The sequence below is a fragment of the Mauremys mutica genome, chromosome 3 (genome assembly GCF_020497125.1).
Source record: "Mauremys mutica isolate MM-2020 ecotype Southern chromosome 3, ASM2049712v1, whole genome shotgun sequence".
Classification (NCBI taxonomy): domain Eukaryota; kingdom Metazoa; phylum Chordata; order Testudines; family Geoemydidae; genus Mauremys; species Mauremys mutica.
Genome location: NC_059074.1, coordinates 168,418,553 through 168,443,048, shown reverse-complemented (window position 1 = coordinate 168,443,048; position 24,496 = coordinate 168,418,553). Strand labels below are relative to the sequence as shown.

Genomic DNA, 24,496 nt, shown 5'->3' with positions numbered 1-24,496 from the left:
ATGCCAAACCAACCTAATTTCCTCCTTTGACAGGGTTATTGGCCTAACGGATGGGGGGAAATGGTAGACATGATATACCTTAATTTTACTCAGGCTTTTGACACAGTCTCAGACAACATTCTCATAAGCAAACTAGGGAAATGTGGTCAAAATTAAATTACTATACGGTGGGTGTGACAGAATACACCTCTGTATTCACACCCTGCACACTGTTGTAATAATCTTTGTATAAAATATGCCTTGTTAAGGTACCATTTGAAAACTAATAACTCACTGGTCAATAATATCATGGTTAAATGTATGCAGCAACATTATATGTAAAGTTATAAACATAAGCTGAAATCACGACTGAAGTATGTTTACCAGACAAACCTCGAGAGTGGTTAAACCTGTTTCTCAAAGACAAAGGGCAAGTTGATGCCCTGGCCAGGTGTCACCAACGCTGATGGGTGTGGCTGGCTGCGAAGCCGCTCCAGCAGCGGCCTGTGTAGCTGTCCTCGGGCGGCTATGGTGGGGGTGCTTTGGGCTCCTGCAGAGGAGGGGAGGTAGAAGGGAAGGGGGGGCAGAAGGGAAGGGGGGGGCCTTGGGCACAAGGGAAGGGAAGGGGCCGGGGGTTAGCCTCCCCGGGTGCGCCCATGAAGATGAAATTCAATAAAGTGCGAAGTACATCACTTACAAGTACATCAAATGCAAGCTATAAAATGGGGAATAACTGGCAGTACTTCAGAAAAGAACCTGGGCGTTACAGTGGATCACAAATTGAATGAGAGTCAACAGTGTGATGCAGATGAGAAAAAGGCTAATATCACTGAGGGGTGTATTAACAGGAGTGTCATTTATAAGACATGGGAGACAACTGTCGCACTCCACTTGGCACTGGAGAAGCCTCAACTGGGTTACTGTGTCCAATTCTAGCCACACACTTTATGACAGATGTGAACAAATTAGAGATAGTCTAGAGGAGAGCAAAAAAAAAAAAAGATAAAAGTTTAGAAAACCTGATCTATGAGGCAAACTGTACAAAACTGAGCATGTTTAGTCTTGAGGAAAGAAGACTGAGGAGGAGTTTAACAGCTATCAAATATGTTAAGGGCAGTTATAAAGAGGATTGGGATCTAGGGGGTTGGATTTCATGACTTCTTGAGATGCCTTCGAGCCCTATGATTCTATGATACAAAACAAATTATTTTAACTTATCGAATGTTGTTACTTTTATCTAATTAACTGTATTTGCATTAAGAAAAAATAAAATCACTTATCAACATGAGAGTGCACCAACATTTTAGAATGTGTGCATTACAAGTGGTATAGAAAACTCACTTATGATACTATATTTTAAACACCTGAGAAATAAGTATGCAAATTAGATCATTTTAGCAATTCTACCTTGATTTTGCTCAGTTGTCTGACTTTTTCAAGGTCCATATTCCTGAGGTACCTGGTTAAGAAGAAAAATTAGTCTTGGTGCTTTAGAGAAGTGTTGCTTTTACACATCTGAAACAATAGTAACTGTGTGATCTTGGTCAAGTCACTTGGTGACTGACCTTGCAAAGCTGAACTCAGTGGGTGGGCATTTTATCAGTGACTTTAATGGGTAAAAAATCAAGCCCTTAAAACCTCACTACTCTTCATTTCTCTCACTCTATGAAAGTAGGAGAATGGTACTTACCCTCTTCTGTAAACCACTGTGAGATTTACAGATGAAAAGTACTACAGAAGTAAGAAGCAACAGTACCAGTAACAGCATCAGTCTTTTTGTTCTGTGCTTGTACATTCACCCAACACAATGGCATCCCGGCCCCTGACTTAGGCTCCTGGTGCTACAGTAATACAAATAATAAATAATATTCATGAAGAAATATTATAGCCACTTATTTGTGTACAAGTGCTTTGGTAGCTAGATCTCAGTGAGTTCTTGAAGTCCGAACGAATATGTAGCAATGTACCTAGCAGTGAGTTACCACAGATTAAGCTGTGTGCAGTACCATGGATTATTTATTTAAAAATTTAGGCTAAATCATTCTTTTATTTGCCAGGTCTTGCCACCCTGGACCTTGTCTCCTCAGGAACTGGTTTTTGAAAAGGGGGCAAGCTGTGTCTTTAGGAAGCTTTGGTTGGATTCCCTCTTCCCTGGGGGCCTGTTCCCCCCCCCATTGCAATTTAACTTCCAGCAACACCAAGATTTCCAGCTTGACTCGTCATTATTTGCAGGATCTTACTGCGCGGCGGCCTCCCCGCCGTACAAACACTGACACTCCCTGCAGTGCCCCAACAAGCCTGGCGCTGAACCACGCCGGCCAAGCACGGGGGGGCGGGGACGGGGTGACGGGGCAGCCGCAGAGGCGAGACCCCAAGTCTCGCTCAATGCTGGCGCCCGGCGCCCGGCCCCGCGTGTCACGGCCCCGCTCCCAGGCCTGCGCCGAGCGGGGCTCCTGCAGCGGGAGGCGGCGCGCGCAGCAGAGGGCACTCAGGGGCCCGCCTAGCGGCCGTCGGGAGCCTGCGGGAGCCGCCGCCGCCGCCGCCGCCGCCTCTGCCCGGCCAGCCGCGCGGGTAAGCAGGGCTCGGGGATGGCGCGCGGCGCCTGGCGAGCTCCCGGGCTCGCCTGCGGGGCTCCCGGCTGGAAGCGGGGCTGCGCAGCCTGCCCTGGGGCCGGCCGGCACCGCGCGCGCTGGCCGCAGACCGGCTGCAAGGGGCAGCCGAGGAGGGGAAAGGCGCGAGCCTGGCTCCCTCCCAGCGCCCCGCCGAGCTGGGGGCATCATCTCCCGCCGTCCCGCGGCTCGCTGTGTCTGGGGGGCTGGCGGGCCATTGCCCCGGGGCCAGAGGGCGCTCGGCATCCTCCGGGGCGGGACCTGCCAGCTCCTGATCCTGCATTTCAGCAGAACCAGGCTTTGAGCGAGCGCCGAGTGCAGGGGAGACTCCGCAGAGCTCGGGCCGCTCTCTGATCACAGCCCAGCCCCTCGGCAGCGTGGGGGGGACACAAGCACCTAGATCTCGGGGGAAGAGCGCTTCCGAGGCTCTCAAATGCAGCGGTGCATTTCCACCAGCCATGGGTCCAGCCTGTCACCTCGCGGACACTGCCCGGAGAATTTCACACAAGGAGCAAAAATCTGGAACCGGACTATTAAGGCTCCGACTTAAAAGCAGGCAGGAAAGGCAGTTGGGAGACTCCGGGCTCTCCCCTTAACTCACCGCATGCGGAGGTAGGTATTTAGTGCTGGATGCTACTTAGAGCGATTCTATTGGACACCCCCTCCCTCCATCCCGCAATACTTGTCGGAGGTGTTTATATATAACACGTTGCGAAGTGAGCTTCAATCTCATCTCCCCTCCCCCCCCAGGATGACTCAGTCAAACATCAAAAATTTCCAGCTTTCAGCTAAAAATGGCATCAGAAGCCATGCCCGGGGGGAGGGGGAGGCGGGGGAGACATGAAAAATGGGTTCTGTTCCTGTCTCCATTTCCTTACACACGCACAGCTGATGTTCATCTCCTATTTGAAACGTTTATTTTGAAATCAGAAGGGTTAGTATTCTGCTACAGGCTTTTGCGAAGACTGGATCCAATTTTCGAAGCCTGTTGCCAATATTTGTGAGTCATTTCCTTGGAATCCTACCTTTGGTGTTTATTTCCCTTAGAAGGAAACTTGTAAAAGAATAATAATAGCTCTTATTCTTCGTGGAAAGTAGCACACAGTACAGTGGAAGACAACTTGCTCTTTGTTCCAAAACACTTTTTTTTTGTTTTTGTTTACTTTCTTCAGCGGACAAAAGCGAAGAAGGCAATATAATTAATCCCATAAAACATATAATTTATGGTGCCAGCGACATTCGCGTACTGCTGCACTGGAGTGAAAAGCGAACTGGGAAAGCCATTTTAATTGGTGCGTCTTTAAAGAATAAATAAAGAGAACCGTATTTGACTTTGGAACTCTGTGATATTAAACTGCTTTGCTTTGTCAACCCATCCAGACTTGCTTGATCCCTTTTCTTTCCGTTACTTCAGTAATAATAATAATAATGTCTAGCTTTTTCAGCTACAACAGACTTTACAAAGGTTAACTAATTAGAAATACTAATTACAAAAAACCCACCTTATGTTAAAATAACATTAATTATAGTTTGCAGTAACGGAAGCATCTTTAATTACTCAGGATCCCAAAGTGTTTTGCAAACTAAACTTCCCTGGACTTCAGTGGAGGCAGGCGGGGGTTCTATAGACCTGGAAGACTCATGCAGGCACCAGTTGGGTGGTGGTGAGGCATACGGCAGAGGACAATGGACATTTCGGCTGAGAACATTGGAAGAAACATCTATTCTTATTTTTAACAAATTACCATGGAATCTTACTGTTCTCATAGAATAGGCAGGACCTTGGTTTTTAAGGGCTCATCTGGAAATAAAGTATATAATAGACTTCATGGAATCTGGTTTCACCTGCTAAAATCATAAGAACATAAGAATGGCCCTACTGGGTCAGACCAAAGGTCCATCTAGCCCAGTATCCTGTCTTCTGAGAGTGGCCAGTGCCAGGTGCTCCAGAGGGAATGAACAGAACAGGTAATCATCAAGTGATCCATCCCCTGTCACCCAGTCCCAGCTTCTGGCAAACAGAGTCTAGGGACACCATCCCTGCCCATCCTGGCCATTGATGGACCTATCCTCCATTAATTCACCCAGTTCTTTTTTGAACCCTGTTATGGTCTTGGCCTTCACAACATCCTCCAGCCAGAAGTTCCACAGGTTGACTGTGCGCTGTGTGAAGAAAAATCCTCTGACCAAAAAAAAAATCACAAATTTGCATACATTGTCATATATTTGCATAAATCCAGATACAGACCATCATAAACAGATGCCTTCCTATTTTAAAATTTAGCAGTAATGAATCCCAGTGGGGAGATATTTACACACAATTGGAGGGAGCACCTGAGAGGTGCAATATACTCTGTTTAAATCCCAATAATTAAATAATTTAAAAAGTTGTCCTTGCCATTTTTCTTCTCTTTCATGGTGACAAGTAGTAGGAAAATGGATGGGGAGGAGTGTCTGTTAGTACTACTTAATTAACCCCAGAATATCAAAGGGAAATGCAGGAAGTCAAAACATTTAAAACAGTTGTGTTCTGGCTTCTTAAAATAAGTGGTAATAAAATATTAAGGTCATACACTGAAAAATCAAAAATCCAAAAAGTGCAATTTTTCTCCTATAGAACCGTTTGCTGTCTAAGCTCAGGGAACAACCCAGTAGCCCCAAGAAACCCCCCAATGTACCTCCAAGAAGTTGCCATAGGAAAATTCCAGGAGGAAGGGGGTTAAATGAAAAATCTGAGGCACACGTCCATTGAAAAAGATGGGTGAAAATATTTTTAGAAGTAGGTCTTGTGAGACAGAGGCTGGAGCATCTGGATTTGAATAATCTAAATTAGGAGAGAAGTCAAGGAAGCAGATGATGATTTAGAAGCATTTTCACGCCAAAGCTATTTCTTAAAACACACAAATCACTCTCTGATTTCATGTGAATTCCCCCCGCACTGAGCTGGGAGTCCGGCATCAGAAAAAAATAGTGGATTGCTTGAGTTTCCCTGAATTAAGGGCCAAAAACTACAGGGAAAACTACTAGACTTGGCAGGTCTGTAGTTGATCTACCTCAGAAGGATGAAGAGCTGAATTGACCCTGTTGGCGTGTAGATCTGTTGTTCTGGCAGTCTAGGTATTTCAGACCTGACTTAACTCTGTCACTGCTGTTGGCACATGCATATGTCTGCCCAGCAGCTTTTAGCTACATTTCCAATGCAGTATGCGTATGAATGAATGGAAAATCACACATCTGCAAGGCCCTGAATCATTTTGTTCCCATCTACATCCCTAGTTTCGTTTTCTCCTTCTCCCCCTTTTCCTCCTGGCACTTTTCTCCCTTTCACTTTACTTCTCCCTTTACCTTTTTGTTCCATACTTTGTTTTATACCTTCTATGAGGCTGCCTCTGTCTGAGACAAGTCTCCCTTCTGATCTGTGAAGCATCTTCTCTCTCCCCTTCAGCTAACCTCTTCAGTCAGCTCCTGCTTATTCCTATTCATTAATAATCCCCATGGACCTTTCCTCACCTTAACTGTTGGCAAGTACTTTGCCTTGTGTCTTTTTGTTTGTTTGTTAAATGGAAAGCTGGCCAGTGTAGGGACCAGCTCTGAATCTATATGTGTAAAACACGGTGTGCATTTGTGATGCTACTATATATTAATGTTATTTAATAATTACAAAGAAGGAGCAGGTACAACAGATCTTCCTTCCCTCTTTCTCTCCATGCAATCCCACATCTTGACATGTGTCTCTGCTCTCTCCTCCTGGAAGTCTCGCTGTTACCAAACTTAACATGACCAATCCCTGGCCGCTTGACTCATTTTCGGTCACTGGGGATAACATAACCATTCTCCCTGTCACCCATACCCTTAACTTGGGGATCTTCTTTTACTCCTCCCTTTCTCTTGCTGCATCTAGGCTATGGATGAATCTTTGCTGCTGCTGCACCCATAACGTTCCTAATACTTATCCTCATCGTGCTGTGTCCGCCAGGCCTTGAGCATCTCCCATCTTCCTTACTGTAACTTCTGCCCACTCAGACTTCTGACACCCACATCCTTCCAGTCTGAGCTGCTCAAACACAGCTACTGAGAGATCAGCTCCCTTGCTCACTGTCCTGACCACAGGGACTCCCTCTACTGTCTCCTTCTTCTTTCCCTGCATCCAGTTCAAGCTTCTTTTATTCACCTTCAAAGACCTTCCCAACTCTGCTGCCCCCTACCGTTCCACTCCTCTCTTGTCGCGTCCCTCCTCCCCAACGCCAACAATGACGCCAGCGTTGCTTTACCCATGTGCCAGCTTCTCACATGAGCATCCCATCTGCCATTACACATGGAAAGCCCTCCCTGCCTGAGCTGTAAGGGTACTTACATTCCCTCCTTCACACCCCTCTCCAATGCCCACCTCTGCTGCCTACAAAAAAAGGCAGCCAATTCATAAGGGCTAAGCTGACATGGGGAGGGACTCGTTTACACTATTTCTGTTTTTTTGTAAATGTATATATAAACACTGCATATATTTGACTGTATTTCTCTTTCCTCACCCTTTATCTGGTACTTGTTTTCTTAGATTGTAAACTCCGTTCAGCAGGGACTATGGTTTGCAGGTGGTTGGACAGTGCCCAGCACAATAGGGCTTTTGAATGCCACAGCAATTTAAATATTAAATTATAACCAGGTACAGCCAGAATATTTGGCAAGTTTATTTCCTAAATACATGGCTCAACAATTGTTTAATCCAGCTAGGAAAAACAAGGCGATACAGTGTTTAGAATGTGGTTCTGTCCTTAAAGTATGCTTCTATACTATAGGATTGCTACAGAATATATGGTAAATAGTGAGACCTGAGCAGGACAAGCTCAGGAGTTAAGACTGGAGCAGCCTCTATTTCTTTGTCTTTATAGATCTGAGTGAGACCTGCAGCGTTATTGTAACAAACATTTGAAATGTAACTTCTGTTTTTAGAGGCATTCCAGAACTGTACAAAGAGCCCTTTTCATTGACATTGCATCAGATTTGTAAAGTGAATGGCATCATTAGAGTTCTCTCATTAACATCATAATGACTCTGAAGGAATAGTGGGTGAAAATCCTAGCAAATGGAATAGCGTAGCGATGTATAGTAGTCTTACTATATACAACTGCATGCAGAAACAGTTTGACATTTTAACCTTCAGGCTGCTGTAGGTGCCTCAGGGTGTCCTCCTGCTGCATGCATTTGGCTGACAACGTGGAAAAATTGTGGTCGCCTACGGATTAAGGGCTGGGTTCAATAAAAACTGCCACCGAAGCCCACACAAAGCTCCAAAATGGATTTTAAAAAATGGAATTCAGCCCTAAATGTCAGCCCTTTTGCTGCAGTTTTGTATAGTGACAGTAGTGTGCATTCAGGTATACATATTTTATCCTTTTATAGCCAGCCGTGTTAATGGAAGCTCACCATTCATATGTTCTGAAAAGTCTCAATGAAATACATGGGCGTTGGATTGAATCCAGATATTGCATATCATAATGTAGTGTAAATGGATTGCGAATGTGACTGGGCGACAAGGGGACCTGGGTTCTATTTCTCGTTATGCCATTGATTTGCTGTCCGACTGGTAAAGCACTTGGACTAAATTCTGTCACCCTTAATCATGATGAATAGTATCCTAACCTGCAAGCAGTCACATTGAAGTCCCATTTGGGCAGTCAGGTATTATTTATATTGAGTAAACATGGCAGAAATTGGTGCCTGGAAACATTTTTTCAGAAATGACCTTTGATTTGGGATCCAACTTTAGACCCCTGGAGCCTGATTTTCAGAGGTGCTGAGTACCCGCAACTCTCTTTTAAGACAAGTGGACTTGTGGGAAGTAAGGGCACCCCAAATTAGAGGCCCCTTTTGAAATTTTGGGCTTTAAAATTTGGGCTTTAAAATTTGCGTCTATTAATGTTGTATGTTCTAAATAGCAGGCACAGTTAATTTACTTTAAAAACTGTCTGAAAAATTGTATTTTTCAAGATGAATCTGTATCTACTCTGAGAACTGCGCAGGAAGCATCCCAGCTCGTTCTTCTTTCCGTGTGTGCTGTGTGTTTGTGCTCAAACACAGAAAGACCAATTTGAAATGAAATATTGTTTTAAAAAAAGCAGGACCGAAAACTTTTATTCCAAAGTTTATTCTAATAAAAACATCCGTCAGAAAAAGGCATCCGCGAGAGATGCTGATTTATAAGATGTTATTACATGCAAAGAAATCTCGACTTCTCCAAAGCAGCAGCAGGTCTCTTCCAACCTCTTTTCTCTAAGGACAAATGCTAAGTCCTGACATAGTGCCAGCATCAGGAGACTAATGTCTAACTGTGAGTGACTGCTCAGGGCAGATTAATGAGTAGATCAGTTCATGGGTGCTTTCCAATGACAGCATAATCTTTTTCGGTAGCATATATTTGATTTTTAGCTGGTTCTCACTCCTGGGTGAGACAGAATTACTCTTACTCTGTCCATGTGAGGGCACTCTAATGGTAACTAAATAAGATATAGTAACTAACAGATATAATGTAATCTACAAGGCTAGTAGGTCGTGGGCCATGCTTTCCCGGGCCATTGTTTCTTTCTCCAGGAAAAAGAAAGGCTTAACTAATATGCTACCAATGAGAATATGAACTAAAAGTATTCTGTATGTTGTATGTTTCCCCCTGGCTGAGAGAGTTCCAAGTCACATGATAATTTGGTTTCATAGAGGGAAGTTGAAAGTGCACATTTACGGTTGGATTCTGTAGTCCTTCCTCAGCCCAAACTCCCAGAAACTTTAGCTGAAATCCCATCTGACTCCCACTATTCAATTTGAAGCGAATGTAAATTTTCGGCTTGAGTAAGGGTTACAGGATCGAGCCATAGTTTTATCTAGCAAGCCAGCACCTGCCCATTTCTGAAGAAAGTGGCACTCCGGGTGCATTCTGAAGGTATCTGATAGATGTTAATGATTTATTTTTTTTAATCGCTCACTTCTGCTGCCCCTGATATCTTTCTCCAGCCAGGCAGAGTTTAATTGCTCGCACTTCTAATTGCTGGGATCACGTCCCCCTCTCCGCCCTCTCCCCATTCCCCACTGGCCTCCCCTTGGATCCTTGTCTTCCTGCTGTAGCACCGACTTGAGACACGCAGAAGGAGGAAAGTCAATTCCAGTTTCTTGGAGAGAAGAGGAGGGGGAGGGGCCAGGCGGTGTCTCGGGGCATTGTTCTGTACTCCGGTGCCAAGAGAAGTAGGTGAACTGGGGAAAGTGAGCTGAGCCTGTGCCCCTTTCAGGAAGTTTGCTCGCTCGCTCGCTCGCTTTGCGCTTGCACTGGGAGGCAGCTCGCTGCCTGGCGCTGGCCCTGGAGTCCCCGCTCCTGCTTAATATTCTGCCTGCTCCGTTGATGTTGTGCTTGGCTCCTGTGGGACTGCAACTCACGGCTTGAAACTGGAGCCAATTTTCTGTCTTCATCTCACAGTGTTTTGACTGGAGGCAGATCCAGTTCAGTCCGATCGGGGCTAGTGGAAACAACTACCTAAGTCTCTCTGTGTCTTTCGCTTGGGAGCCGGGGAACAGAAAACAAACCTAACCACACACACACACACCCGCGCGCGATGTGGCTGCCGAGGCAGGGCTGCTGAGCAGGAGAGCATGGGAAGCGAATGAACTGATTTGTTACATACAATCTGTGAGCATCGTTTGGAGCTGCTCGTTTGATGTATTTCCATGGAAGGGGGGGGGAGGAGATCTGTGCATGGGGGAGGGGGATCTCGGGGAGAGGAGGGAGGGATCCTCCATGCGTGGGATCTGGTCACTCTTTTTTAGTAGAGGGGTTTTTCCCGCTACAGGATGAAACATGTAATTTTAAAAGGCACCTGGATCAACGGACCCCGGGGAGGGGAGTCGGAGAACAATAAGCACTGGGATAGAGAGAGCTGGAAAAAGAGACGCTCCAAGCTGGACGCACCCGCTGCAGCAAGACAGAGCCTACCCTGGTGTGGACAAGAGAGTTTGGGGGCTGCGTAATTACGCGGTGAGAGAGCACCCGGCTAGGCAGCGGAAGGAGGGCAGGACGAAGGGGGGAAGAAAAGGATGGCGAAGAAGTGACAGTCCCTCCTGGAAAGCCGCGCTCCTCCTCTGCGGTGCCGGGGGACTCGCCCCTGCCCGGGGCTGCTCGGGCTGACCTGGCTGTTGTGTTCTGCTTGCAGGTCTCCGGCGCTCAGCAATGACTCTGGTGCTGTCCATGCATAGATTCTGCGATCCCATTGTCTCGGGAGGAGCTGCCGAGATCGCAGAGTACCAGACCCTGTGGGAGTCGCACTGTGGCAGCAAGACTAGCCCCCCGGATCCCAGCCAGGCTCAGCAGCAGGGAGACAGGGCACCATGTCATTCTCTGGCAGGTATGGCTCCCTTCTGCCTCTCTATGGCAGCTAAGCGAGTGGCCAAACGGTGGGGGTGGGGTGTCAGTACCCTTACGGGAAAAGTAGTCCGGGCAAAACGCATGTCATTAGTGTTGTATTGACTATATTCAAGAAGCCAGTGCTTTTTGGCAGAGAACTGGATTCACTGGAACCAGCTTCTACATGCAGCAATTTATCTGGCACAGCCTTCATTCATCCTAAAGCAATGTCTGGGGGGAAATAGATGGCTACATTAAACTGACAGTAATTTCCTTTTCACTATCTGTGTAAGCATATGGATAGATTGGAGGAATGTGGCCCAGGAAATATTATATTACAGTCACTCTCCAAAGGGATAAAAGTCATACCGTTCTGGCTAGTTGTCAGTTCTTTTCTATGGATCTTAAGGAACCCTGCACATAACTGGCTATTATAACAAGACATTTGTCATAAATACATTTTGTATTGGCCAAAACAGGATGGAGATTGTGTCTATTTTGGTGCGGGGTGGGGGAAGAGAAAGGGGATCCAAGCATGGCCATCTTTATTTAGATTTTTGTGAAGATAAAATATTATAAAAATTGGATTGTAACTATTCTGAGTGCCAGTTAATAAAGTATTGACTAATGAGAAGTGATGCTATAAAATGTATTTGTCCGGAGATATGTTACCTTTTTTATCATGAAAGGCAGAAACAGACTCTTACCTTTTGTTGAGTATATCTGATCTATGCTACAGTCAGTTGTATTTTTACATGTCCATTTCTGGCTTTACACTAGGACACAAAATGATCCACTTCTGAAAAATTATTTTAAGCTACTAAGTCTTCTTCCAGGTGTATGGAATATATTTAGCAACTGTAAAATAAAATTTCTTCTGTAACTCATGGTCCCTGGAATCTGAACATGATGCACTGGTGAATGCCACTACTTGTTGGACTGCTTGTAAATTCAGAATACAAGTTTTGTTAAAGAAAAATATACAGGGAATATCTAAGTATGCCAAATGCACTAATGTCCTATAGTGTCTATCAGACTGACCTTCAACTGCCCATGCTATTGCATCATATGAGTTATTTATTAGTAAGGTAAAAAGTTTATTTTTGATCGCTACAAATATATATAAACAAACGTGGTAGACTTATCCTGTAGTGAGAAAGGAAATGAACAGTATTTTGTTTGGAGAACCTCAGGCAAACCACATGTCATTTGTCATATCTGATTTATTACCCACAGGATCACATTACAGGGGAATTTCAAATCCTATAACAACATCCAAGGTCACATACTTTAAAAGGAAATATGTGGAAGAAGAGGATTTTCATCCACCACTCAGCAGCTGTACGCGTAAAGTATGTTTTTTAATAGACTTTTTTTTACTGAGTGTTTCAGATACTTAGTAACACTTGCTTGACTCATTTCCAGAAGTTGAAATACTCCACCCAAATGATGAGAATAATCCAGCTGTTTGCATAGAAACAAATAGTTCACACTTTTTTATTGTATTTTATTATTACTGTCATCACATAGTTTAAGAAACAAAGAGGTTTTGTTCAGCTATAATAACAGTAAATACAAACACTCTGAATAACTTACTTTTCTAACAGGTTTTATTCATAAACAGTTAAACTGTGTTTACAGAGGTTACTCTGGAGTTTACACACCAAAAATGCATAATATAAATTTAACAAAAGTAAGCTCCAGGCTCTCCCATTTTTTCAGTACTCTTTTTCCAGGATTGCTAGGCTCAACATACCCCAGTGGGTATATAAATCCTACATAGAAACAGAATTATTTGAAAGGGGAATATATTCTACTCCAAAATTTAATCTTACTTATAAAATAAAAACCCTAACAACTCAAAACAAATTAAAAACCCAAACAACATCTTTCTTTTCTAGAAAGGGGCCTGGGTGGGGTTATAGCTTACATTTGACACGCGACAATATACATTGATGTTTAACAATTAATGGGAGATTTTAGAAAACTGTTTATGCTCCTGCTTATTAAGCGCTCAATCCTGCAAGGTACTGAGCTCCCTGCCCTGCACCTTGCTGGATCATGGCTGATTTCTCTGGCAGTGCTACGTTGTACATTTAGTATCTGAGATCTAGATAAACTTCCCCCAATATATTCTTTTATTGTAAAATCTGTTTGAATTAGTGCTTGTGAAAGGAACCACTCAGACAGCCCTGGAGATTGGAGTCCTCTCTCTGTCTATAGAATAGTTAAAGCAAGTGTAACGCTGGTCGTCATCAGTGGGCAGAATAGAACCTGGGCCTCTGGAGCTTAGTGCATGAGTTTCTACTGCATGAACTAAAAACCACGTGGCTGTAAGCTAAGATTGAAGATCAGTTTTGTACTCTCTCTCTAAGTTGTCTTGGTGCCACTAGATGGGACAGAACACCACACCCAAGAAATGTGTGCGTGGGTTACACAAGGGCAGAGGCAGTGCAAGTTTCCCACAGAACCTTGTAGTGCATCTCAACCTTTACCCAGAGAGGCAAACGTTAGGGGTGAGAAGATAGTTCAGTCTCCCATTCTCCCATGGACTCCTTGCTGAGGAAGGATCCCAGTTATGTTGGTGATTTCTCTGGACAGCGTCACACTTGGAAATGCAGAGCAACTACTAAATCATTTCAGAAAGACCCTAGAACAGCCATTACAGAGTACCAATTTTCAATTATGCGAGCTGTGGGAGGAGGTTTGGGTGCTGGGTGCAGGCTCTGGGCTGCTCTGGGGCTGGGATGGGGGGCCAGAGAGGAGGACTCCCCCAGCCATTTTCCCGCCGGCAGCAGTTTGCTCTGGGGGAGCGGGAGGCCCGGGACCCTCCCTCCCTGGCCCGACACTCACCCAAGTCCCTGCATGCTGCTGCTCAGGAGGTCCAGCCAGGATAAGCCCCCTTCTCCCTGAGTCAACTCGGATTTGCCTGCTGGGGGGAGAAGGGGCTGCCATGCGCCTCCTCAGCCTGCCCCCGGCGCCGCTCCCTTGTAGCCAGCAGTGGCCAGCGAGGGAGCACAGTGCAGAGCAGCAGGGATGTTCTGGGGAGGCATGCGGGGGCGGCAGCTGGGGCCGAGGGAGAAACCCAGCCCCGAACATTGGTGGAGCCAGGCCCCCCAGGCTCTGAATTTGCTGGAGTCCGGGTACCACAGGCCCATATAACTTGCCGCTCCTGCAGATGGTGGGAATTAGAGCAGCCTGATGTGTTTCTCCACAACTAGGCAGATTACATGCTGTGCTAAAAATGGAAATTAGTTAATACTACTGGGAGTAACATTCACTACCCCTCTGCGCTTTGATTCCCATAGTAGGGGTCACAGAGCAGAGCCCATGGCCTCCTGGGAGTAGTAACCTGGCCATGCTGCCAATGCTGAGAAGGAAATCCTGGCAGGAGCCTAGAAGGGAGAGCAAATCTGTGTGCTTGTGGCCAGGGTTTTCCATAAATCCCCAGCCTCTTCTAGTTTCCTGACCTTGTTCCTGTCCAGCCACATTCCCACTAGACCCAGGGATTGTTGGGTGTAGTACTCAGCTCAACAGCTGCACTCCAGATGCCGCCGTGATATTCGATTGTTTTTACCACACTGCCAACATTTTTCTACACAATAGTGGGATAAAAGCGTTTTGACTAATAGACACTCCTCATTGTGGAGTAGGGAGACCAGAGAGCAAGTGTGAAAAATGGGGACGGGGGTGAGGGGTAATAGGTGCCTATATAAGAAAAAGCCCCAAATATTGGGACTGTCCCTATAAAATTGGGACATCTGGTCACCCTATTGTGGAGGCCTATTTCATTGGTAGTTCTGACATTTGTTCCATCTGCACTGTTGTTACTGGCTGGCCTTGCTATTCTTAGCAGGCCTTTGGTATGGAGGGCATGCAGGAGGAAGCCACCCTTCAGTCTGGTGGCTTTGGTGATGCCCAACAGTGGCTAGGGCCTGATCCCGGCTCCAGTCACATAAAAAAACACATCAGCTAAAACATTTCAGCGAAATTGCACAGTAGCTTTACAGTTTACACAGGATGCAACTAAAGAGCCAGTTGTTCACATCCAGTGTTTGGTCACTCGAAAGCCAGGACTTGTGCATGCTAATAATGTTTGCCTACACATATCAAACACTTGGCTATTTGTCTCCCCAGTATGAGGGCACATCTGACATTCTGGTCATGAAAAATAGGGTCCCTCAACGCATGGGAGCACAAATTCAGAGGCCAAGCTGAGATCCCTAAGGAAATTTGGGCCACCCAAAATGTTAGCTGGATTTACATACTGCTGATAGGGTGCTTAACATGCTTCTTATTACATAACGCAAAACACTCTAATCCCTTTTTTTGCCTCTTCTGTCTCTTTCGTTTTCAGACAGTTTCTGTTTTTGAGGAGCGGGCACACATTCTTTACATGTCTTTGGAAAAACTGAAATTTATTGATGATCCTGAAGTCTACCTACGGAGATCTGTCCTCATAAACAATTTGATGAAGAGAATCCATGGAGAAATTGTCATGCAAAACAACTGGTGCTTCTCTGCTTGCTCTTTTGGTGGTCCCTCATCACAAGAGTGGTTTATGGCTCAAGACTGTCCTTATAGAAAACGTCTTCGGATGGCAAAAGAGGAGTGTGAAAAGCTCCATACTTGCTGCTTTTATCAAGAATGTGGCAGTCACTATTTAAATTTACCCTTCTCTGTTAATACTAATGGGGAGAATTCTTCTTCCTCTTCTTCCTCCTCCTCCTCCTCCTCTTCCTCATCCTCCCCTATATCTTTGCCAAGTTGTTCCCACCAGGTGGATTATGGCATCAGCAGTGCCCCTGTTTACAGGAGTGATGACCAGATTCTTGCTAACGAAATATTCATTACTAATGCCAAGTCTCATGGTAATCAGGAAAAGGCAAAATTAAATGATGAGAAAGGAGATAACGAAACTGATCAAGCTGGTATCACTCTAAACTGTGAACCTATGAAAGGCGACCTTGCTCTTGAATGTAAAGGCAAATTTTATGATTATTTTGAGACTGGATGTAATGACAAGAGCAACATAAATGAATCTTGGAAAAAGTCCTTAAGGAAAAAGGAATCTTTACCAAGTAATAAAATGTGCTGCAGCAAAGGAAGTAAAATATGAGCCATCTTTTTTTGCTGTAACTTTGAAGCATGCACAGCATGTTATCTATCAACATTTTATTTGGAATGGATTTTTTATAGTTTTGTACAACTGATACAATCATGCCACAAATGTTGCATATAGTTTTAAATGACTGGAGAGCAGATTGCATAAAGCATCTGTATGATCTGCATCAGTGAGCTATTTATAAATATGGAGACTTCATAAAGAGCACAGTTGAATTACTGCTTACAACTATAGTTTAGCTTTTGTTACTGAAAATACCAATAAAACCAGATGGGGAAAACATACCCTTTTATATATATGCCCTCCCACATGGAGTCTGCCATTAATTAAGAGGAACCTCCATTATGTTTACCAATTAATTAGATGTTTGGTAAACAAATTGATATTACCAGCAAGGGTGCTCAGCTTCCTGTAACACAATATTTGTTGTGACAAAAGACTGGATACTATGGACTGGGATTAAACAGTTTCTACACTCGCATACTGACACTGTTAAATTCACATATTTAACAGTTTTGTACAACTGACAAAGATAGGATGTATTGTGAGGAAATACCTTTTTATGGGCTCTTAACCAGAAATACCACATACAGCTCAATCACTTGCACATTTTCAGCTCAGCTGTAATAATTAACGAGGCTTATGGTGGTTTGTTATTATACAGGGCAGGTTTTTTGGTGCCTTACTTTTTATCTTAATTTTTGCCAGCGTGAAAATTAAGTATAAAATCCGAGCTGCAGCAGGGATTTATTAACCTAAACGGAAAAAAACCAGGATGGATCAATATTATTAGAAACCTGTAATCTTTGAAATACTGAGTTCGACTTCTTATTCAATCATTGCTATTCTTCCTTTTTGATGCTCTATTGCTTTTTGATTTGCTATCCTTAGGAAGGGATTTAAGAAACAATAGAGAGACGTGTCTTGTAAACAAGCACTAGATGCTTGAGCATTTCTATGGCAACTGTCTGTTGCTGAGGATTTTTTTTTTTAATTCTTCCATATAATGAAGTTCCTGAACCAATGGCATGCTTTATACTTTATTCTGTTTAGCATAATTTCTCTCTTTTAGATTGCAAAAGCATGTGGGGGTTTTCTATGACTTTTGCTGTTGATTTAAAACAAAACAAAAAGCACAATGTTAATAAATAATGTGGCGATAAGATTTTATCTGAAATAAATGTTTTAATTTTAAAAAAGATTATTTTGGAGAAACAGGGCTTGAAGTTTCAATGATTAAAGACAAAATTTGGTCATACTTAGGTACATCATTTAAAAATGCACATTTTTTAAAACATACATATTACATTTTTCAGGGGGTGATTAAGAATATGCTGGGTCCTGGATCCGCCTAATTTTTGGATTCCACACCCACCTGGACAACTGTGGATGTGCTGTGCATACCAGCCAAATCCAAACCATAGATGACACCTTATTGCTGCCTGTCCTTGCCTGGGACATTGTGAATCCAAACAATAGCTCTTTCTCGCTGGTTCTTGCCTCAGGAACAATTAGCTGTGCTCATGCTGTCCATTGTTTACTAAGGGTGAAATTCACCCCTGTGAATGGAAGCAGCCCAGTTCCAAATTGGATGTAAGTGGGATTTAAGGAGTGCACAGACCTTGTGCTGGCACTCTGCACAGGGATAAATTTCACTCTAAGTGTATAGTCCGGCACTCATTTAAGTCACTGACATACCTATGGAGTTTAGTAGTGCAGAATCAGGTTCTGATTCACTGCTGCCTTGGGTTCCTCTTAGAATGTAGGCCATGGAGTCCAAAGAATCTCTCTTAATCTTCCCCTGCTGTTATTTTTCTTTATGGCAGGTAATATGTGTACCCTATAGTCAAGATTACAAATTGGGCATCTGTGATCAACACCTCCACTGGTCACTCTTGGAAGCTCGTCAACTGCTTTAGTTAAATAAAGTTACCTCAATATTTGCAGTATTTCCTACAGGAAGGATATTGAATGCCTAGGGAATTTTTCAAAAAACTGAGATAACCATTATTTAGTGATCTAAGACAAAACTGGTTTGTTTGTAAGGGTTATCCCTGTAACAGGAATCAAACAACAAAGAGAGAAAATAGGGATTACACCTGATTTCTCCAAGACAGAAGCTTTTTTATTATTAATAATAATATAAAATATAGATCTCATTCATACAGTGTATGAGTAGGATCATCATTTAGACATTTGTCCACAAGGACCAATTATTTAAAAGCTGATTTTCTTGTATTATAACCAGTTAGTCCAGTAATATCTGCTCTTTTTTCAGTATTTGATAAACATTTGATGTTTTAAGCGTAGCTATTAGATCCTTGTATACTAATGTGTTGTTGTAGTAAAGTGAGGTTTCCTTGGTACATATTTATTAAAATGAACCAAAATTCATTTTGATTTTACATCTTTAATGGCTGTTGGAGTCATCCCCTAATCCTGCCCCAAGGAAAGATCATTTAATCAAATCGTTCCAATGTTGAAAAGGTTTAAATTACAATCAGTTCTTTTACCACAGATGCAGACCATTACAGAAGTCTAAACTGTCAATTTTTAGAACACTTTGGAACAGAATTTTAAGATATGCTGACAAATGTAAAGGGGTTGTTTGCGGCATAGGGCTGACATCTGGGATTGTACAGGTATAGCTACGGACAGAATTGGGCCAAACTTTGCAAACTACAGAATTCTCTTTGGGCCCAGTCATGCAGAGTGGGGAACACTTGTGAGGTGCTGAATGACATCAAGTCCCCTTGTGTTCAGCACTCTGGACAGTCAGGCCAATTTGAGAAAACTGCATCCAATGTATGAAGCCATAATGCCGTGGTATTAGTTTTATGGGTCTTGTTTACACTCTGTTGAAATGTGGAATTATCTGAAACAATTCTATAATTATCTCTGTATATATAATGTATTTCTAAGCCACCTACCACCTTGGTATGTCTAAATGTTGGACAAAATTAAGACGTATCAGAATTTATACAAAGATGGTGTTATTTTATCCGTTCTCTGAGAACAGCAATGTGGATTTAAGTGTTCCTTGATGTCTTTCCCCGACCCTTCTTTATAAACTATAACACGTGCTGAAAGTAAATATGTAGAACTCAACAGTGTACTAAACATTCCTGTTTGTTTTTCAAAGGGATGAGCTATTGTTCTGTTAAAGAGAAAAAGAGAAGTGTATCTGAAGCAACCCGGGTAAACTGTCAAAAATATAATAGCTATTGTTATGAGTTTCAGCTTAGAGATTCATAGTGGGTTTTGTAGTTTCATTTTTGGTTTGTAGTGCTTTAAGTTATACTAAGGACCTACACCAGACAGGGTCTTTTCCCTGTGACTATTCAGTACCAAAGCACTTTTCTTTCTATCACAAGTTTCCAACGATTGGTTCTTTTCCAAGGTCATATTAATTCCCATCTCTCTTATGTCTTATGTGGAGCTTAATGCATCTTCCCCAACTTGATACCAGTCTATCTGCTTGAGAGAACTGGTCAGAACTTCTTATCTATCAAGGAATTGTTTTCTTCTGCACCAAAAGATACTTTACTCATAGAATATAATGTTATAAAGCATTGAGACTTTCATCAGGCAATTCTATGCTTATATCTCAAGTCTTAGCATACAACAGAAAATAGAAATGGAACAAGGGTGTTTCTGTTGTTATGTCTATTTTACTGTTGATAAGAATAAAAGTGCTGTTTTATCTCCAGGATCACTTCCCAATAGATTATACATTTCCCATAGAAACGTATAGTATATTTCAGTTGAAAAAAGTACTGCACTTCTTTTCTAAAACGTACACAGTAACACTATTGTGCTTCATTCATACTTATTGCATTTGTTAAAGCGTTTACATTGTACAACTTCTGTGAGGATAGCTTGGAAAAATAGGTGGAGACACAGTTGTTTAGGTGTTTGAAGTGCATGCAGTGCAAGCATTTAAATATGGGCAGAGGACAAGTGTCCGTATCACTCAAATCACCGGCATAACTGGCACTAATTGGCAAGCTGGAGGGCAGTCTCAGCAGAGAGGGCAAAAGCTGAATGAGCCATGAAAGCGGAGCTAGCCTTTCACTACTAGAGATGATCCTCTCCAGAGCAAAGGTTGAGAGAAACTGCTATTTTCATCTATGGAAAAAGTGAATAGGGAAATGTTATTTAGCCCTTTACATAACACAAGAACCAGGGGTCACCGAATGAAATTAATAGGCAGCAGGTTTAAAACAAACAAAAGGAAGTACATCTTCACAGAACTAACAGGCAGCCTGTGGAATTCATTACCAGGGGCTGTCATGAAGGCTAAAAGTATAACTGGGTTCAAAAAAGAGTTAGAAAGTTCATGGAGGATAGGTCTGTGGATGGCTATTAGCCAAGTTGGTCAGGGAGACAAACCCACGCCCCGGGTAGCCCTAAACATCGGACTGCAAGAAGCTGGGACTGGACAACAGGGGATGGATCACTCGATAATTGCCCTGTTCTGTTCATTCTCTCTGAAACATCTGGCACCAGCCACTGTTGGAAGACAGGATACTGGGCTAGATGGACTTGGTCTGACTCAGAATGGCCACTCTTAAGTTCTTATGTTTCATCATCCCATGGTCATTCTTCTTCCTTTTCCTCTTTTATCATATTTACCATATTATAAAATTTCCCTCTGATTCAAACTCTTGAACTTTTAGTCAGTGCTGTGCCTTTCACTGCCATACTTATTGGAAGATCCAGTTCTGCACAGCAGATACAATGAACAAGTTCAAAGATACAGGAAGACTAGAGTGTTTAAAAGGAGAATTAAATCGATAGGCCAGATTCACCGAGACATTCTTGTTGCTTTTTGCCAGTCTAGCAATACAAAACAGTCGTAAACCCGGTTTAACTGTCTGGCTAAACTGGGTTTACAGCTAATTTATGTTGCCAGAATGACACAAAGGCAGAGACTAGTATCGGTAAAACTAGCCCAATATTTTAAGTGGAGAAACCAGGCTAAATTCTGCACTCAGTTACACCTATGCAATCTCATTGACTTCCTGAAATAAAGATGAAATCCAGCGGTGTAACTAAAAGCAATTTTTATTTTACAATCATAGAAATATAGGGATGGAAGGGACAGCATAGGTCAGCTAATACATCCCTCCACTCTGATGCAGGTTTAAGTTACTTACAATGTCCAGAATAGAAACTTGGGTAAATTTTATCAAAATGAATCATTCATTTCAATGGACAGTTTAAACTGCTATGAAATCTCTGATTTTTTTTTATTAAATAAATATCACAGTTATGCTAAAGAGCTCAAATGTATTTGTTCTCTTGTATTGTCCACTCATCTCCATGCAATTCATAAGAAGTGGAGCAATCCTTAGTTTATGAAGATAAAATCCAGTATACTCAGTGTAGTAATAAAAATATTTCACAGTGGTGTGAAACAGTAGTAATAAATTTCCTAGCAGTATAGACAGTATGTCTGCTAGAAGAACACAATTAAAGAAGTACTTGCAAAGAAATCATGTGGGAGGTTATAAAGATGTGAATCTTTCACAACAGCCAATGAGTCCAGTCAAGAGCACTTAGAATATACAGTAATTTCCTGTGTTTTTGAATATCACTTTTAAATTCTATGACATGGAAAAAGATGACTAAACTAAGGGAGTTTACACAAGTTCGCCTTGTGATGTTTGCAAACTATCTCTGTGAGGTCCATTTTCTCTAATGTAAACATCACTCCGGCATTGTGCCCAGAGCTTCTGCATCAGTTAATCCAGCACAGATTAATTTTGAAAATGTGAGATATGTTTCAGAGGCCATGTAAGGCAGTGTTTTAGCCCTAGTGAGTTGAGCAAAGATCACTTTTGGGTGCGGAGGGACTCCTTAGGGGGTTGGAATGAAAACCCCACCCCTTTTGGCTCTCCACAGAGTGGGTAAAACAAAGCTGCTGCTGCTGTGAGGCCAGGCTGAATTCACCACAGAGGGTCTGTGGCTTTTTATATCAGAGAAGCCTGTGGTAAGGTATGGAATGTCTCGGATCAGACATGTGAACCCAGCTGAGTGATTATGCAGATACTGCTGCAGTCAGAACTGTGCAGCTTTCTGTTGCTTTCTCAAGCTTTTATGCTATGGAATGCTGTAGATAATTTATGATACTGCAAATGCAGCCCAGAGGCTGAAGGTGTTTTAATGTTCCAGTTTTGCAGATGTCTCCAGAAAGATGGTGCGGACTTTATTCTCATGAGTCTCAGCAACTAAGCAAAGTTCTCCCACCAAATTCAGCTGGGCCCATAGGCCATGTATGCAAGTTTGCAAGCCTGTTTGAATTTTCAAAAGTTACTGTATAAACTGGTGCAAAAGCCCTTGCATTCAAGAGCCATACTGAACTGGGCAATGTGCTCAGTGAAAAGGCATAAGATCTCCGGTTAGGGTATCAGGCAAAATCAATAAGAAATGGTGTTTTACTTGGAAAATGACATCTCTTCTGCTATATGCAGTGTTGTTGTAGCCATCTTGGGCTAAGGATATTAGACAAGGTGGGTGAGGTAATATCTTGACCGGAAGCTAAAACTTTTCTCTCTCACCAACAGAAGATGGTTCAATAAAAGATATTACCTCACCCACCTTATCTCTCCTGCTAGTTATTGCTCTTTGACAGCACCACATCATTGTCCAGTTTACAACAGAAAACATCTTTTCAGATGCACCAAGCATGCAGAAACAAGACAAACAGACCTCTTGAGGTCTGTTCATTTCATTCTTCCTCTGAGCACAGCATTTTCCTTGAGGAATGCAAGGTAATGGCCATCTGTGGTGGGGTATCCATCCCACACAAAGCCTGAATAGATAAAATAGGCCAATTAGCCAACAGGGCTGCACCTGGAGGGGAGCCAAGGACTGATAAGGCCTAATGGCTGATGAAGCCCTGCTTGGGGAGGAGCTGGGACAGGCTTATAAAGAGAAGAAGTTGGTGGTAAGAGAGGGTCTGCAGAGAGGTCTACAGTTGCTGTCTAGAGAGGTAGGAAAGAGTCCAGGGATATAGCAACAGGGTCAGAGCTTGAGCAGACCATGGCTGCTGGATGTAGTGTCTGTGTGCTGGAACCCAGAGCAGTGAGTGGGCCTGGATTACTCTCCTGGTCTCCGGGAAAATGGTACAATCTGGGAAGTGGATTGGAAGAGTGTCTTGTAGCAGATAGATCATTTGGCTGGTGTGCCTTTGTAACCCCAGAAAGGGACCTGACCAGAGGGCTGAGTCATGAAGAGGGAGTAACTTGAATCCAGAAAGTGAGAGACACTACATAGTGAGCAACCAAAGGAGGGGGTATCAGACCAGTTGAGAGCTAATCTCCAGATGAGCCACAAGCCACAGCAGTAAGTAGTAAACCCTGTGATACTAACTGCTTCATGTGCCCTATATGCCTCTTAAAGCAGTTAAAGGCACTGACAGTTTCTAAGCAACATGACAATCACATAAGCTTGCCCAAGACATTCATTACTATCAGATAATTATTAATATATTGGGCGAATCCTCAGATGTGAATCCATGTAGCTCCATAGACTTTGATAAAGCTATGCCTATTCATACCAGCTGACAGGATGGCCCAGTAGTTATCATTTTTGTCCCTTCCTCCTCTTAACCAGACATATGATACAAATAAAAAAAAAGACACTTCCCATAGACCAATGCCACCTTCATTGCTTTCTGAGACAGATTCCTGCATGTCTCAGCTCAGTTTTTGTATTTATTGGCATTCTTTCCCCATGACATTCAGAAAAGGTCACCAGATTCTTTTCAAAATCACCTGGTTTATTTTTTAACCTCAAAATCATACCTATAGATGTAGGTATCGATGGCTATCTGTGCTGTGATCTATTCAGGCATTGAGGTATACCCCTAACATCTTTATGAGACTCTTTGCCACCATCAGTCATTCTGTTAGCCATCATTATTTTAGGGCAAATTCCTGCTCACCTTACTCATGACCAGATCTACTGCCTACAAATCATTTTCTTAGCCATCTGGCTACCACAAGTTCACTTCTGTGAGTAAGGTGATCAGCAGTTGACTTAAAACTTTAGTGGTCCTTTACTTTGCGAGTAGCCATCTGATATACACAGGGTTAGTGATGTGTGGATTCATTTTGTAAATGTTATGTAAGGTCAGTAACACTCTTGCCCCACGTTTCTCTGAAATTGATTTCAGTGCATGTTTCTACAGCTAGCTGCATTTTTCAAACATTTCCCCTGTATGTTGTTTTCCTGTAAACTTAACTTGAATAACTTCTGAAATCTTAAATTGCATAGATTTTAATTTTGGATCCCTGAAGACTGAGTAAATATTATTCCTTCTTTTGGCCCATTCCTCCTTGTTGCAAATATGGCTTAGTTTTACAGGGGGATTCATTAGTCTAAATTAGATGGGGTGTG

The 24,496-nt window shown here is 42.9% G+C and overlaps 1 protein-coding gene across 4 annotated transcripts; it reads left to right on the top strand.

The window, feature by feature from the left end:
• Positions 1-2,431: 2,431 nt before the first annotated feature.
• SERTAD4 (SERTA domain containing 4) lies at positions 2,432-17,291 on the top strand. 4 transcript variants are annotated; one of them, XM_045012025.1, is made up of 4 exons: positions 2,432-2,550; positions 10,775-10,966; positions 12,202-12,317; positions 15,323-17,291. In XM_045012025.1, the coding sequence occupies exons 2-4, from the start codon at positions 10,792-10,794 to the stop codon at positions 16,082-16,084; spliced, it is 1,053 nt and encodes a 350-aa protein (XP_044867960.1). In that variant the 5' UTR covers positions 2,432-2,550; positions 10,775-10,791; the 3' UTR covers positions 16,085-17,291. The 4 variants fall into 4 exon arrangements, with proteins under 4 accessions (XP_044867960.1, XP_044867958.1, XP_044867961.1 ...); XM_045012023.1 differs by lacking the exon at positions 2,432-2,550 and adding an exon at positions 9,620-10,254; XM_045012026.1 differs by lacking the exon at positions 2,432-2,550 and adding an exon at positions 10,379-10,561.
• The last annotated feature ends 7,205 nt before the right edge of the window (positions 17,292-24,496 follow it).